General features: G+C 42.4%; 2 protein-coding genes across 4 annotated transcripts; one reads left to right on the forward strand and one right to left on the reverse strand.

Annotated features, from left to right (window-relative positions):
• The first annotated feature begins 302 nt into the window (after window positions 1-302).
• On the forward strand, window positions 303-7,932 carry LOC112566138 (arylsulfatase J-like). 3 transcript variants are annotated; one of them, XM_025242111.1, is made up of 10 exons: window positions 303-518; window positions 1,029-1,208; window positions 1,686-1,933; window positions 2,311-2,497; window positions 2,894-3,072; window positions 3,238-3,349; window positions 5,159-5,254; window positions 5,751-6,000; window positions 6,339-6,490; window positions 6,922-7,932. In XM_025242111.1, exons 2-10 carry the CDS (start codon window positions 1,064-1,066, stop codon window positions 7,200-7,202), a joined length of 1,650 nt encoding a protein of 549 aa, XP_025097896.1. In that variant the 5' UTR covers window positions 303-518; window positions 1,029-1,063; the 3' UTR covers window positions 7,203-7,932. The 3 variants fall into 3 exon arrangements, with proteins under 3 accessions (XP_025097896.1, XP_025097894.1, XP_025097897.1); XM_025242109.1 differs by lacking the exon at window positions 303-518 and adding an exon at window positions 602-632; XM_025242112.1 differs by lacking the exon at window positions 303-518 and adding an exon at window positions 751-789.
• Window positions 7,933-8,177: 245 nt separating this feature from the next.
• LOC112566136 (probable beta-D-xylosidase 7) lies at window positions 8,178-15,362 on the reverse strand. Its single transcript, XM_025242107.1, has 13 exons — window positions 15,081-15,362; window positions 14,558-14,693; window positions 13,759-13,918; window positions 13,388-13,558; window positions 12,988-13,079; window positions 12,509-12,735; window positions 11,662-11,912; window positions 10,902-11,124; window positions 10,527-10,616; window positions 9,851-10,065; window positions 9,304-9,504; window positions 8,920-9,094; window positions 8,178-8,319 (listed from the first exon to the last, which is right to left on the reverse strand). Exons 1-13 carry the CDS (start codon window positions 15,304-15,306, stop codon window positions 8,204-8,206), a joined length of 2,283 nt encoding a protein of 760 aa, XP_025097892.1. The 5' UTR covers window positions 15,307-15,362; the 3' UTR covers window positions 8,178-8,203.
• Window positions 15,363-17,104: the final 1,742 nt, after the last annotated feature.

The raw sequence follows: 17,104 nt of genomic DNA on the forward strand, positions 1-17,104 counted from the left end.
CATAATTATCCAGTCGACCTCAGTACGCAGGCTGACCTCAGTGACCTGCCATTATTTCAAGTTTTGTCTGGCAATTAATCACCTTTTCCCATTGCCTGTCAGAGTCGACCCGGTGAGATTAAAGAACCTGAATACAAACCGAAAGGCTCAACCCATACATTTGCTTTACTTTCTTTGGAGAGTCACGGGTGGAATAAAAATGACAGAACCGGATTAAATTATAGAACTCACAGTCACAGACTCACTCGTATCGTTTATACCGGATATTTTACCACCGCGTGCCAGTCGAAACTCGATCGTAAAAACAAACGCAGAAACACCCGCGCCGCGAGCTGCAAGCCAACAATACCCGCTGCACAGTGCTTACGTCACACCCCGTCGACACACGGGTGGATTGTGTCGTCCGCTGTGCAGTCCCCATGGCAGCTGTGGTGTCCCCAGCCATCCCCCCCACAGCCCTCCACGAGTGTGTTGGTGAAAAGGAAGTACAGCGTGTCCAGTGGGCGACGGTTTCACAGGTATGTACCCGTATTTAACAGTCAAGATACATAACACAGGGTTCTTTCAGTACCCGATACTTCGCTGCCGGGCTTGTAGCTGTTTTCCTGTGGCCTAAATGTGTCAAATCCGGGGTATGACAAAAGCACCGTGTCGCTGATTGAAAGCCGTTCGGTGTAAAGCGAGTTTCATCGTGTTTGCTCTTATCTCTGAATTAAAGCAACGTGGCAAAGGGTGGATCTCGCTTTTACCACCCTGTCTTTGGTCAGTGACATGGTGGCTTCACAGGAGGTCCCAGCAACACGACACTATTTTCTAGTCCTAGGTTTTGATCATTGTTGCAAGTCATACAGCACACCCCGTGCTGGTCTTGATGAAGGCACCATAATAGCTAATGCTTTATCGATAATGTCTAATACCAAAATACAGACTTCAATCGTAGTCGCGGTATTGTTACCAGTCCTCCATAATAACTACTCTCTCCGTTGCTAATAATCAATTGTAACAACCCTGTCTTTCTTTGTCACCAGCAAACCATAGTAACTCTATTCAAGTACCCAAGAGAATGTCCAGGGTTCAAGTGGTTAAACTCGTAGCTGGGCTGCTGATCGCACTCGTGATGCTGATGGCGTGGAATACCACACGAGTGTTTTGGCAGCAGACGGAAGTCGTCCACTTCGACTACATCGTTGGGCAAAGAAGCATTGATGGTGAGCACAAAGTATATTTTTATATATAAAAAAATACTTTGAGTCCACACACACATATATATATACAGAGAGACAGACATATATATATATACAAAGTCGTGCATTCTTGCATGGATGAGTTGTATCAAGATCTCCAGATCGACTCAAGCTAAAGACAGTGTGACAAAGTTTTCGGGTGTGCAAATTTAGATATTTTTTCTCTTGCCATTTGATGCATTCCGTCAAATTATTACACATGCTTAAATATACTAAAAGACGTGAGGTATACAAGTATTACAGTCTGGTGCATGAGTACCACAGTCACGAGTTCTACTGTCTAATCCATGAGTACTACAGTCTAGTACACGAGTACTAATTCAAGTTGATTAATATTACAGTCTAGTACATTTCTTCTACAGTCTAGTAGTTGAACTGCAACTCTCTGCTTTCATGAGTGACCTACACTTTATAGAAATATTTGCTGAAATGTTTGTCTAGACAAGGATGCAAAGGTGGAGACGCCAGCAGGTAGTTGCCCAGAAAGCGGGTGCGAGGTACCTAAGAAGCCGCACATCGTGTTTGTACTGGCTGATGATTACGGGTACCACGACGTAGGTTACCATGGTTCCAGGATCAAAACACCCAACCTGGACAGACTGGCAGCGGAAGGTGTGAAGCTGGAGCGGTACTACGTGCAGCCCATGTGTTCACCTAGTCGTACCCAGCTTATGTCAGGACGATACCAGGTGGGACCTTTGACCTTCTTGGCTTTGACAACCTCAGGGAAAGTGCAGGTCGATGTATCTGCTCACTTCTCTGTATCTAAATTTGTAAAATTTTTAATATGAATTTATAATTTTCATTTGCATTTATTTATGTATTAATATGTGATATGTTTATTCTATGTGTTTTAGTATCTTTGATTCTGTGTGTGTGTGCGCAAGCGCGCGCGTACGTGCATTTAATATTTAGTAAAATGAATTTTTATTTGCGTGTTTGAGCTTCTTCTGCTCTTGACTAAACAAACAGTTTGTCATTATCTATCTGCAGCGAATGAATTGTTATAATTAAAAGGATTTGCTACTTTGTACTAAAACCGAGCACTTTTTTTTTTTTTCAAAAGATTCACACTGGCCTGGTGCACAACATTATCCACCCGATGCAGGCTAACGCTCTACCCCTCGATTCACCAACAATTGGTGACCTGATGAAAAATGCAGGCTACAGTACCCACTACACTGGCAAATGGCATTTGGGATTCTACAAGAAGGCCTTCCTGCCCACACATCGTGGGTTCGATTCCTTCTTAGGTATGCGACATTACACAGTACTATCACCTACAGCAGCGTGTTAATTTTAGAGTAATGGATGAGCTGTAAGTGTAATTAAAATAATCAAATAATATATATATAAACGAACCCCTCGATTCGCTTTCAAATGGGAAGCTTGATTTTTTTTCCCTTGTTTCACAAGATAGATTAGCTTGTACAGCAGTCAATTATCATGTGAATAATTAGCGTCGGCTGTAATTAAATGATTAACTATTAACTGTTTTTTTGTATTTTGTCTTAGTCATGTTCTTTCGTCTTTCTTTTATCCTCTTATTCCTCTCACGCCAAGATGTCAGTATATTATTTCTAGTTATTAATTCATTAACATATATTTAATGCTCTATCACTCTTCGGTAATATTTCTTTGTGTCCAAGGTTTCCTGACAGGCTCAATCGACTATTACAATCACAAAAACTGTAACATGCAGCACAAAGCCTGTGGCCTGGATCTTTACAAGGATGATGAACTTCTCCAAGACAAAGATGGAGTTTATGGACCTGACATGTACACAGCAAGAGCTCTGGAAGTGATAAGGAATCATGACCCCACTAAGGTCAGTGTGTAAGAGAGCTAGTTGAAGTGTTGTTTATTTGAAACTACTAAGCCAAACAAACAAGCTGAGGACTTCTTTTGTAGTAAGTTCCTCAGTAAAATAAATCAAGATGTTTCATGCTAATTTCTAAAATGACAAAATTATATAGAGAATATTTTTTTCCAGCCGCTGCTTCTGTTCGTCTCGCATCAGTTGGTGCACACCCCACTACAGGTACCCGAGAGATACGTCAAACCTTACAATTACATCAAGGATAAAAGTCGAAGACTTTATGCTGGTAACAAGTTTTATGATAATTATTCTTGGAAAAATCTGTTGTTTTAGTACACATTTCTTGCCGACTCTAGCTGGCCTAAGTTCTTACATTAGAATTTTTCTGTCGTTGTAGAGGCAGAACGAGTTTTTTCTTCGAAATTTTCTTGTATTTACTGAGTGTGGATGTTCCACTGCAGACCCTCCCCTTTACTCTCCTGCCTCCTCTTTCTTCTGTGGTTCTGTCTGACTTTTTTATATTAATTACAATTTTTTTTAATCAGCAAGTCACGTGATATAATATGTGACATCTCCGTCGAGACTTTCTTTATATTTCTTCATGTCTGATTCTCATCACTGTCATCGCTGTTGAGAAGTTTCGCCGTGCAAGGGGAATGGTTGTGCATATCAGTAAAACGTTGAATGAGAAAGATCGCTGCACCCTTTTAAAGTCGTCAACACCCTAAGATTGCTTGAATGGGTGTTTTGCTGAGTGACCCTGAGGGTCTTTGAATGCCGGGAAAATGTCAACCACCTGAGTCACAAGAAACCAGTTTGGGGACAAACGCATTGGAACTGCGTGAAGTCCAAACTTTTTTGTGCATACATTTGCAATACAATGGAACCTTGGGGCCCTGCGGAGGTGTAATGCTTAGACACTTTGCACTGTTTGGAAAGACCTTTGACCGGATCCATGCATAAACTGGAAATTTAATTATGCTTGTTGATCATTTTAAGTTACTCCTTTTGAGTATAGTTTACTATAAGTGGCCTTCATATCGTATATCGTACGGCGAAACATATACAGTCAAATCTCCCTACTATGCCACTTACCGGGACCGAGCAAAAGTGGCATAGTAGCGAGGGTTCGTAAAAACGGCTTTATTTGTTCAAGTTACCCGTCAGTCCAAAGCAGGGGTGGGCAATTAATTTTCCCAAGGGGCCGCATGAGAAATTGGGATGGTTTTAGAGGGCCGGACTAATATAGTTAACTCAGTTTTACCTAATACTGTATGTATAGTATATATACTGGCGGGCGGGCCGGTCAGAGACAGGAGGCCTTTGCCCAGGTCTGGTCCAAAGCTCTCAAGAATCGTCGGCTTCGCTAGCTGTCTCTTCTCATTCTCCCCCTCACCTCTTCATCCTCCACCCCTCCCAACCACATCCACGCACCTGCATCCTGTCGCTAGTCGACCCCCTCACACCTTCCCTCTGTCACGTGGCTGTCACCCGGCCAGCGACCACCACCCCCCACATTGCCAGCCTCCACCCTCCCTGTGTGCGTGCTATGTTCCATCCACCTAACAGCGATGTCCCACACTACCATACAGTGTAATAATCGAGCACTGCGCGGAATTTCGCAACTTGTGTCTTTTAACAGTCACAATAGTGGCATAGTAGCGAGAGTCTGGTGTGGCATAGTAAATTTATTTTGCATTGAATTTATAGTCGGGACCGAGCAAAAGTGGCATAATACCGAGAGTGGCATAGTAGTGGGGTGGCATAGTAGGGAGATTTGACTGTATTCCATTTCACAAAGTATGAGATTGTTGGGTGCACCTGTCACCTCGTGGAGGTCAGGAACTATTACCCTGTCCCCAGTAATGCTATCACTTCCTTATGTTTTTAGGTATGATTTTAGCGGGTAAAAACAATGTCTTTTCTCTCTGCCTCTCTTTCCCTTCCTCCCACTCTCTCTTTCTCTCTCTGTACTTTTTGATGAGGACTAGCTCTACACATGTACCAAATCAGTAGGGCGCGCACCCAAAGCCTTCCGATGCTCTAGCACTCGGGTGTCCAAAATGCATCTGAAGCCTGGAAAATGTTTTTTCAGGAATGACAGCGTGTCTGGACGACCACGTAGGAATACTAGAGAAAGCGCTGAAGGAGAAAGGTCTGTGGGACAACACCGTCTTCATTTTTTCCTCAGGTGAGGCGCCTTTATGTGCGAGCATGAATTTAAATGTGAGACTGTGTTCGGCAAAGTTTCACAAAATGATTATCCATTTTGAAGACTGCCAGCTATACGACAGTGTGTATCGAGAAGAAATAGAGCTTTCTGTGGCTTGTCTGAAGTGGACAAAGATGTCGAAAGCCAGAATTTCTAGTTTGCCTGTCCATTTGCGCTAATGTGGGGCGGTATTGCTAGAAAACATAACCACACAGACACATGAGAGAGAAAGAAAAGAGATTAATTCATTGATTAATTATTGAAGGGTCCAATAGAAGGGAGAGAAAACTATAGTGATATTACAATGTTCCATTCATAGATATAAATAGTATAAATACAAGACAGAGCCTGTTTGTGTGCATTAATGTCCAATACTTCTTCTATTATTATATTATTTCTTTTTCGCTTCTGTTTCCTTTTACCGCATGGCTTTTAATGGCCTGCCACCCCGGTGTCTGGCTACACCACATCGCAGACAACGGCGGGGAAGTTAATCAGGGCGCCAGCAACTGGCCCTTGCGGGGTAGCAAAGGCTCGCACCATGAAGGGGGAATCCGGGCCATCGGCTTTGTGACCGGCCCGCTGGTGGCTAGGAAGGGGACTGTCAACAACCAGATGATTCACATCTCCGACTGGCTGCCCACTTTGGCTCACCTGGCGGGAATCACCCCCAATGCTTCCTTAGCGGCCAAACTCGACGGATATAATCAGTGGGAGACAATAAGGTAGGCGCTAAAGTTGGAGATAAGGGACACAGATGAGTGAGTGTGTGAGAGACGGTAGTAGCAGTGTGTTTATACATGTGTACATATAAAGCTGCCCCCGAGAAAAGTGCGGTCTCTCTCATCCCCTAACAACCAGAAAAGGTAATGGAACAACTCTTTCAACAATCCCCACCCTCCCTTGCGAGACCCTTACCCTCAACGCCTCTCTTGCGGGCTAACAGACTGTTTAGTTAGGGTTCAATAGGTCAGGTCAACAACACAGAGATCTCAACTGTACATCGATGCAATAATTAATCTATTTGTCCTTTTTATTGTTTGTGTCTTTTTGTTTCGCAAAGTTACGGCACAAGTTCCCCCAGAACTGAATTCCTGATCAACATCGACATTTTGATGCCCTTGATGGGCGAGCGCCTGTACCCGGATCTCTTCGACACTCGGGTACGTGCCGGCATTCGCTTCGGAGACTACAAACTGATCACTGGCGACATCGGTAAGTCACCACCACCACTAGCACCACCACCATCGTAGCTGCTGTCGTCTTTGGCGCAGTGTGCGCGTCTTCAGTAAACGCTCTGCGTTAATTTTTAGTTTGTAAAAAAAATTCCATCATGTATCCAGCCTCTTTCTGGATCTCTTGTATTCCAGATTAAATAAATGTTTCGATTTTTTACCAGGAATAAAAAAATCGTAGTTTACAATGCGACTTATATGACGGTGACAACTACGATTAAGAGTCTGACTCCAACTGTCATCATCATAAATTTGTTGCTGTTCTTCTTCTACTTCTTCGGCTTCTGATTTCTTCTTATTTCTGATAATTTGTCTCCCTAGATTACTACAGAACTAAACTTTAAGTTATCTGAAAACATTTTAAGCTCACGCATCTTCTTAAACTCATTTCTTTGGTCACTACGTCCACAGGGAAAAATAACGACTACTACATGCCGGCGGAAATGACGAACTCCGGCCAGCAGGAAGTCAAGCTGGGCAACAGCAAAGGCCGAAACTACCGCCTCTTTAACATCATTGACGACCCGCTGGAACAATATGACCTGGCCGACACACACCCCCAGCTGGTCCGCTTCCTGCTCAAGAGACTGGACCAGTGGAATAACGAGTCGGTACCGGTGCAGAACCCAACCTGGGAAGAACAGTCACGGCCGGGACCCCAAAACGGGTGGGTCTGGCGACCCTGGAAATAGACTCCTGACCGAACATGTGAAATATTTAGACAAATGTGAACATTTAAATATAGGTCATAGTCGACTTTGACAGCAGGTGTTTTTATCTACTACCCTGGTAAGAGGCCCAACCATGGTAGCGATTCCTCTGGTTTCATGTGTGGAATGTTTGAGGTCGAAGGTCATAAAAACACTGACGGACGTCTTGCATAGAAAAATGGTGAAATTCTGCAGCTGAGTGTTTTTTTTTATTTATTTTTGCAATTCTGGTTTGTATTTTGTTCTTGGTGTGGTTACAGCATTTCACGTCTGCGTGGAGGAACAACAAAGCCACAGATCTGGGATATGGAAGTTTTCTTTGCGCGTGCGAGTCAGTGTGTATGCGTGAGTTTGTGTGTCGTGTTTGTGTGGAGCTAGTAGTGGTATTTAGAAATATGTCTGTATTGTAAAATTCAGGTGCATAATCCGCATTTATTTCATAGCTGCTGATAAAACTTGCAAAGAAATGCCGAAAGCTCCAGCCAGTCCTACTTATTTCTTTGAGTGTAAAGGTTCATTTTTCCTTATCCATTATTTCGCTGACTCGTGCTTGCCGGGTATACCTTATGCTAATAAATATAGTCTATAAACATTATGCTAATAAATATAGTCTATATCTAAAAGCTGTTCTGAGAAGATGCTTTAGGATAGTCTGGTTTATAGTGTTTGCATGCTTTTGTATTTTTCAAGATTAAATCCACTTGAATTTGAATGAAGAAATGGATGTTTGTTCAAAATAAAAATGGTTTGTATGGCGGTCACTAGAGATTGGCAAAAGATGGAGACAGAGACGGGTAGGGACTGAAGGGATAGGGGGAGAAAGACAGACAGGCAGAGGTATTGTGAGAGAGGGAGAAAAGAAGAAACGGAGACAGGCAGTAAGGAAGTACTCATCAAAGTGTTTTCAGTATTAATGTATGTAGAAGGCAGTCAACCACATAAGACACTACCAGCTTCATCAGTATCCATACCAACGGCGAAGTTTAATACCGCCCGAGGTTTTTGGACCCGTCAATCTGAAAATACGTGAATAAAACATTGCTCGGAACTTTTCTTGCCTGCAATGGTTGCTGTCCCCCAGCGTAAACGGACATTGTTCCTGGACAAAGAGAAAATCAAAAAAAAAAAAATCAACAATCTTTTAATCTCTTAGACATATTTGCGTCGATCAGCTTTCACTGCGTTTTCAGAAGTATGTCATACATATGTGCTTCAACATTTTACAGATAGTGCTTATCATTGGTTTTGTTTTGGTTTTAACAAAAACTGTGTAGAACTACTGATTGCGATAAATCTAGAACAAGGGAGAATACTGAGATGTCTTGATACTGCTTTGCCAAAGCGCTGAAAGTTATGTCCCTTAAATGAAGCCACCTGATTGCTTCCCTCATTTTGATACATAAACGGTCGACTAGCTTATTCAGGCTGTTGTTAACATAAAAAGAACGCACTTTTATAGACAAAAAAACACACATACATACATATACACAGAGGAAATAAATTTTATAACAAGAGAATGTACCAGACTGATCGTGTCCATTTTGAAAATAAATCTACTCAAAGTAAGCTCTTGAGTCGGGTTAACCCATCACTATGGAAATATAGCGTTTTTATCTTTGGGGACACTGTACGTACTTGACGTATGAAAAGAGTGAGTGGACACGTGAATACATTTTCCCTGGACTTAAATCTGACTTACCGTTGGGCACCACCCATCCTTCGTCAGTCCATACCGCCATCTGCTGAGCCTCGATTTCAAACTCTACCAAAAAATCCTGCTTTCCTGCTTCCAAACTAAAACGATTGAAATATACCAGCTGCATGATCGGAGTAGGTAATTTTGTGTCCCACCATTTTATATAAATCTGAACCACCTGAAAGAAAGCAGAGTCAGTATATCACGTTTTGTGGGAAACTCTTCATTTATTAGCAGCTATTTATTTGTTTGTAGGGGGGGCGGGACGCTATAGGTCGTTTAGACAGTGTTTGTGTGATCATTTAGAATAAAATGCATAAAATTTTAGAGACGTGATGTAAAAGTACAGGTAACATTCAATTGTCAGATGTTTGAAAAGTGACTAACTTCATCAGAGTCCACCTCTCCAACGTTGCTGACCAGCACCTGTCCACGCAGGGGGTCACCGGCCTTGATGGAGGCCGGGACAGAGAGCCCAGAGTAAAAGAAGAAGGAGTAGGATAGGCCGTAACCAAAGGGATAGAGCGGATCGCCTTTGAAGTAGCGGTAAGTTCTCCCGTCCATAGAGTAGTTGACCATGTCAGGCAGCTGTACAAATATTGTTGTTGCCTTATATCCAGCTGCAAAAAACTTTCATCTTATACCCAGCTGCATTAACATTGTGGTCGCCGTATGTTTAGCTTCACAGCTACCGCAGTAGCCTTATAGGCTGGGCAAGCACCAGAGTGGAGTAGTACATGTGACTATTCGCTCCTAGACAAGATGAACCATTTACCTTTTTTGTTGATATTCGGCATCCTCTATAATTTTGTGAACAACGCTAGTCTTTTAACTGGTTTCTATTTTAATTGTGGAAGTTGTTTGAATTTTAATATAAAAACATAATGTTCTTAAAATTAACAGTTGACATTGTTCTCGATGTTAGATGCATTACCTGAGAAGCTAGGAGGGGCCAGGTGAATGGCAGCCTGCCAGCAGGTCCAGCTCCATCACCGAGGTTGATAATCGTTCGCCTGATAGCACTTCCGGTCGCCTGTGCGGGAAGGAAGCACTCTACGATGGCGGAGACTCTGGGATCGCGGTCAGCAAAGGAGATGTTGAGAGGTCCGGCATTCAGCAGAATAAGAATAATAGGTGTGGTCAAGGGGGCTGAAGAAATCAAGAAGAAAAAGGTTTATTTCCCCACGGGCTGACCATTAAATATCTGCCACTCGGTGACATACACGTGGGTCCAATGCAGTCTTGCCCCGAGGGAAGGAGCCCATAGCTTGGCGTTACGATTTAATTACAATTCTGAGGTTCTTAAATTACATTCGACCCTTACAAAACATCTTGCTTCATTGTAAAACTTAAAAGGCTTACTTCAATTAGACGTTGTTACCGACGTAAAGATGAAGCACGTATCATCAGGAGCATCGGCCTACAGATGCTCGCCAATGATCTTTCTAACCGTTTGTACTCTTAGTAAATAATTTGTTGCACTGTTATTTCCATCTTATTGACAACAGCATACAATATATCAAGCGTGGGAATGACACGAACTGGTTTGTGACCTAGATAAATAGTTCAAATGCATAACTAATGAAACACGACTAGAATATAGCAAATACTATTCTCAATGACGTCAGTCAGAAGGTCCCGTTGATGCCCAGGTAACTCCAAGTTAGGACGATCCCGACCTTCCGATTCCACTGTTTGACCTGGACAAAGGGGATGAGCAAATCACACCCTAAAGACAGGATTTTGTGGCGAGTACAGTCACTGCACTTACACAACCCTCTCCTCGTCTAAATTTATTGGACAGACCCTGCACGCGCTGCACTGACGACGACCACGACGACCACCACCACCACCGCGTTTGAAACTTTAGTACTACAAGAGCCTTTCTTCACTAAGGGTATGAAGAGCTGATCAGTCTTAAATGATAAGAGAGAGAGAGAGAGGGCGAGTAAACGAACATGTCTGTGTACGTAAACAAGTCTCACCTGTACCCAGGACAACAAAAGTGACGTTGGTGTTGTTTATTGCTTTTAGTACACTGTCGCGGTCGTAGTTCTGGCAGACAGGGTTGTCGCACCCTGATGCATACTGCACCCCGGCAGTGAAGCTCCCCAGCCCTTGCAGCACCGTGACGAAGGCGTCATCCGGGGCATTGGCCGCGTAGTCCCCCAGCACGTCCCTCGTGGCGTTGGCCATGGGTCCTACAATCTGAAGTAAAAACATGATCATTGCCTCTTTTCTCACAAAACACCTTTAGTTAGCACTTTTGAAAAAACTTTGGGCGTGATACCACCCTTAGTATGTGACATGCCGTTAGTCTAGATACAGAAAATCATGCAGTTTTATAAAATAACTCAAGGGATAATACTCGGTAGGACAAGAATGTTTGCCTTGTTTTGTTTGTTATTAATATTTATGTAAATACATGTCGAAGAAATAGATTAAACTCGTTAAGACTTGAAAAAACAGCAAAGAAAAGTCTATAAATAATTGTAATAAAACGTATCAAGAAGGATGTAAGCTCAGTAAAATCACGGACGTGTACAAGTGGACTGCTGTCTGTTTGCCGAGACCAACAGTTAGCCTCTTGCGAAGTTCTCCGCTGTTAGTCTCGGCGAACCTAAACAATGCAACTAAGCTTGAAGCTTTGTCTACATCAGCCTCGGTTTAGCACAAAATCTTCTGCAAGGAGTCCAGTTATACAAGTTCGTGGTAAAATGAACTAGTCCCTGCTAGAAGACTTACTGCTACCGTGAAGAAGCTAAGACTAAAGAATGGCAACACTCCATTGTTTTTCAACAACACGAATGATTTGAGAGCTGCCTCCTCCGCTAAAGCCCTGTGCTCCTCTGTTTCAACCTCTGCTGAGGTCAGATTGTTGTAAGGGTTCATTTCCGGAGGGTCAAATTCCCCGAGCCTCATACGGGTGTAGAAGAGCGGCGCCACCATTTCTCGAACTTTGTCTTCAGTCAGTTTTCCTTGCTGAACGGCCTCCACTGCAGATAAGCAAAATATGAAAAAGTGTTTTGTGATAATGAGTAGTTTAGTTTTCTATTTCTCTTCATGCTATATTTTGCTGCACCGCAAGGGATGCAGTTGAGAGGAATTAACTTTTGATTAAATGCATGTAATAGTAGATTCCACTGATTAACTTAATTTTTAAAAATAAATGCACGCGCGCTCGCGCACACACACACACACACACACACACACACACACACACACACACACACACACACACACACACACACACACACACACACACACACACACACACACACAGGGAGGGAGGAAAGGCGTCAGAGTTTATAAAAACATGAAAAATATACGAAAACCAACAATATAAAGTAAGTTGTTTACATTTGTTTCTGGTGGAATACTGTAAGGATGACTGCAAAATTTTAAAATACCCACTCACGCATCACAAAAACCATACTAGAATTTGTATTCTACAAATGTCTCGAGTTGGGAGGGGGGAGGTAGTAAAAATAGTGCTGGTGGTGTTGCTGATGGTGCGGTAGTACCTGAAGAGCGATAAAACGATCACGAGAAAGAGAGTTGAGGCACGAAGACAGACAGAACAACGACCAACCAAGCGAAAAGAAAACCGGGGTTTGCAGGTTGTTAGACAGCTCCAGGTTGACGCCCGCATTAACACAACCCGCCACGGTGTCGACGCTGTTGTTGTAGTAGTGGTGGTTGCTGATGATCATCTCGATAGCACCCTGATCGCTGACGACGTAGCCGGTGAATTTCCATTCGTTCCTCAAAATGTCCGTCAGCAGCTCTTGGTTGGCGCACGCCGGCACACCGTTGATGCTAAAAGACAGCAAAGATATTTAAACTCATTTGATTTCATCATCATCGTCGTCGTCGTCATCGTCATCGTTGTCATCATCATCATCATACAGATGACACTGTCCTTTTTTATACATTCTTATCTGCGTGCTGGAGTCATAGCTACAAATGATGCTGCAGGCTGAGTACGCATACTGTAACCTGTAACCTGTAACCTGTGTCTACCTGTGATACTTACCCTTAAGACATGTACGTTATTACACATGCGTGTACCTGTTGTAGCTGCACATGACACTGAATGTCCCAGCCTGCACACACGTTCTGAAGGCAGGTAAAAACGTCGTTCGCCAGTCTCTCTCAGACACCTGATGCCAGACAGATATATTCTTCATCATCATCATCGTCGAAGTCGTCTGTAAATCTATACTCAAAGTTGACAAGACTGGACTCTTATATTTCGCTCCTTGTTACTATTATTACATATAATTTTATTAAAGTATTTTAAGTTTTAAAGCAATCTAATTTAAGCGCTACCTTATCGCCTTTTTGTGTTTGGAATGTTTATTGTGTAACTCACTCTCTGGCATCAAATGAGAGTGTGCAAGATGAACCTGGTGAATGTCGTAAAATAAGGAAATACTACAGGAAAAAGGACGCTTACAGGCCGACTTACAACGGCATTGAAACTGAACCTGGACACGGGAATGTCCTCCGGTCCGCCGTGGACATCGAAGTGTTTGCACCCGCCACTGGCCCTGACGTAGCGTGGGTCGTCCCCTTGAAGTCCCCGGATGTAGCTAGTCGCCATGATTCCACTGAGGTAAGGGTCTTCTCCATATGTTTCCTGCGGAATAGAGGTCATAGAAGTGGGCTGTAATACTCCTACAATCTTAGGAAAAACACAATAAATAAAAATATCTAAATAACAGTAACATGAGCATAACAGTAAGCTGTTCTAAATATTAGAATCACCGCTATGTAGTTGACAGTATTAGCTCTGCTGAGCCTTCACTTTTATTTTCTGTTGGATGACATGTCACGTACCTGATTCCGCCCCCACCTGGGGTCCCTCATGATGTTGATGACTGGCGAAAAGCAGCTGGCACCGGTGTGGAAGCTGTAGTTGCCTTGCTTCACGAAGTCGTTGTGTTTACCACGTACCTCCACAGCTGTCGCCTCTGCCATTCTGTAAACTAGGTTGGGGCTGAGTCAGAAATAAAAAAAAATTGGTAGATTTAGTCAAATATAGAATATTTTACAGACTACACATTTAAAGATTAAAATAAAAGACATAATTTCCTTCGTTTCTACCTCTTGTTATCTAATCCGAACTAAGACATCTTTATCATACAGTTTATTAAAGACCGTTCATTAATGTAACACAACTCCACGCTCTACTCCCTATGTCCAGTGGGATCGTACCCGATACCTATATTCGAGCATCTTAACAGTCTTATAGCGAGCTACATGCCGCGTCATTGCATGTATTTGAGTGAATAAGATCAGCAGGAGCAGAGGAAGAAATAAGAGAAGAATTACGATTTAAACGTCTGGAAGCGTTGTTGAACAACTGACAAAAATAGCAAAGAAACTAATCACTTGTGCGTTTTAAATGTCATTATTCTTTTTAGGCCCCTGGAAAATAAGAGTGATATGATTTAGAAAAACATCGTGAATGTGCGGATTTCACTCATTGTTCTTCAAAATAAGGTCAGGGCCCTCGAAGGTAGAAAAATAGAACGGCCAGTATTGTTCTGCACTGCACCAACTCTTTCTCTCTCTGCGTGCTGTATGTGTGTGTGTTAGGTAATGAGATGCACACACAAAGTGCCCGGATGTTCACCTAAAGGAGGCAGCGAGTCCCAGTGACTGGGGGAAGGCGGTGGCGTTGCCAGGAGCGTCCGCATCTCCTCTCAGACACTCTGTGTCCCACTCGTACGGGCCGATACCCAAACGAGAAATGGCGGGTGCCGGTCCACCTAAACAAGCATCTCAGGTGAACAAACAACACACCGTTGTCTTGTTTCACTTGTGACGCACAATGCGAGCTCAGTCCTTGAATTTCATCTGTCTATAGTTGTGTTACATCTAATCCTAGTTATGTTACAACAGTCACAGCCGTCACAACTTCTTTAGAAGACGAGGATGGAGGAAGGAAGGAATCCAAGAATTAAAGAGCGAGATGGAGGTGTTAAGCGAACTATAGAAGATGAAAGACAGAAAGTAACCAGATGCTAAATGCTGCTGCTTACGTTAATATCTTGTGGAGATGTGCTTAAGTATGTGTATGCAAGCTAGCTAAAAATAGCAATTAAAGAAATAGAGGGGATATTAAACAATAAGATGTTGATGTGACCCGAACGTACCTATGTTACCAGCCCCTCCTCTTCCCATCTGTTCCTGTATTTCCTCCAAAGTCAGACGACTGACCAGGTCCGCCACGCGCTCTTGCCAGCTGAGCGACACGTTACGAAACGGGTAGTCCTGCACCCGATGCTTGGCATTATGCCACTCGATTCCTGTTGCCGGGTATACAGATGCATGCAAAAACGCCATCACACTCACTGCCGTCAGAAGTTCTCTGCTCGCCATTGTTATCTGGGGCACAAAAAACTGGCCAAACAGTTGTGCCAAATACAGACACCAGCAAAGAAACTGTGCATTTATGAACTTTGCTTTATCTCTAAAGCCTTGATCCTTCATAACTTTGTAGTGATAAGACCCAGGGGAAGATGTGGGCTGTTTTCTTGTATTTTGCACTTTTAATGGAATTTACAAAATATAGAATGTCATGTCTAATAGCTATCGCTTATTAGATAACCAGAACCCCAGGATGGACTGATAGAAAGAGGAATAAATTGGTAGGTATCATGCAGCCAGTTCATGTCCGACAGAGTACAGCAGAAAACCTTCACACTCACAAAAACGATGCAAAATTATTTTAGGCCACTGTAAAGTCTTTAACATGAGATCCCTCTGAGAAAAATAGTCTAGCACAGGAACGTTGTTATGAACATTGTCAGCAGGTCTTTAATGACTTCATTGATAGAGCCATTGGTGTTACTGAACAGGATAAGGAGACGATAAAACAACAGGTGACAAGAATGCTGTCAACCTCTATGATGAATTTCCAGGGTTGTCCATGGGACATATTTTTCTATCCCATCCCGTCCCGTCCCATGGCAATTTATGCCTGTCCCATCCCGTCCCATCCCACGGGACGTTTCCCATGGGATTCCCATGGTATTAACAATCCTATGGACAACACTGAAAACCACTTTTCGGCTTTTGTTCTATAATTCCTGCTACTTCACATACAATAGATGATTCAGAGGAAAGATTTAAATCCTTGATGAATGAAATAACAGTAAATTTATTTTGCAATATCAAGTATCGACTACCATGGGAAATACAAGTGTGTGCTGTCCCGTCCCATCCCATCCCATGGGACGTTTCCCATGGGATTCCCATTCCTATGGACAACACTGTGAATTTCTAGATGCTGACATGGCTAAGGAAGAAGTTACCAAAGCTCTACGTGCGTTAAAGAACAAGCAGCTGGTACTGATGGATTAATTAGAGAATTTTTTAAGTCTGCGATTTCTGACAAGTTTATTCTTGGTAAAAGTCATCAATAAAATCTTTAATACGGGACAATTTCCATCAGAAGGGACTGAACCATCATTCAACCCCTGAACAAGGTGACCCTAACAACCCTGACAGCTATAGATGAATTTCATTGTTAAATATAAGTGGCTAGCTGTAGAGTTTTATATTAAATCAAAGACTTTCAAAATCGATTGTAGAAAACCAGGTTACAGAGATGGTATCAAAAAATACAGTACAATATATCATAATATCTCAGCTATGGTTCAAAAACAACTGCTACCATATTTAATTATGTGTGGGAAAATCAGGGCGTGGAAGATGTGAAACTGTTTTTGAAAGCTTTTAAACAAAAGCTTATTGATAATTGGGATCAATACTGGAATGGAAGTATTATGAAAGCTTCGGTTGTAGATCGCTTTTCATTTTATCGAAAATAAAATCGCTTTATTTTCTGTATTTACTTATTTAAATGTTTTTATATACCTATTTAAATGTTCTTTATCTACCTACTTAAATGATGTCCAACACCGTAATGCTTTTTGTCCTTTTGTCCAGGTGTTGTATATTTTGGAAAAAAAACATGTTATGTTCTTGTGTCAAAGATATATTTATATCACTTATTTTGTCTGTCTCTGCTTTCTCTCTCCTTTATATTTATCATTTTTCTCATTCGTCGCTGTCTCTCGCTCTCACTCTTGCATACACATGACCGCGTGCTCATATTATCATCAGAGCAAAGTACTACAGGAAACAAAATTTATTACATATTCAATACAAAAGT

Source organism: Pomacea canaliculata, linkage group LG6 (assembly GCF_003073045.1).
Source record: "Pomacea canaliculata isolate SZHN2017 linkage group LG6, ASM307304v1, whole genome shotgun sequence".
Lineage (NCBI taxonomy): Eukaryota > Metazoa > Mollusca > Gastropoda > Architaenioglossa > Ampullariidae > Pomacea > Pomacea canaliculata.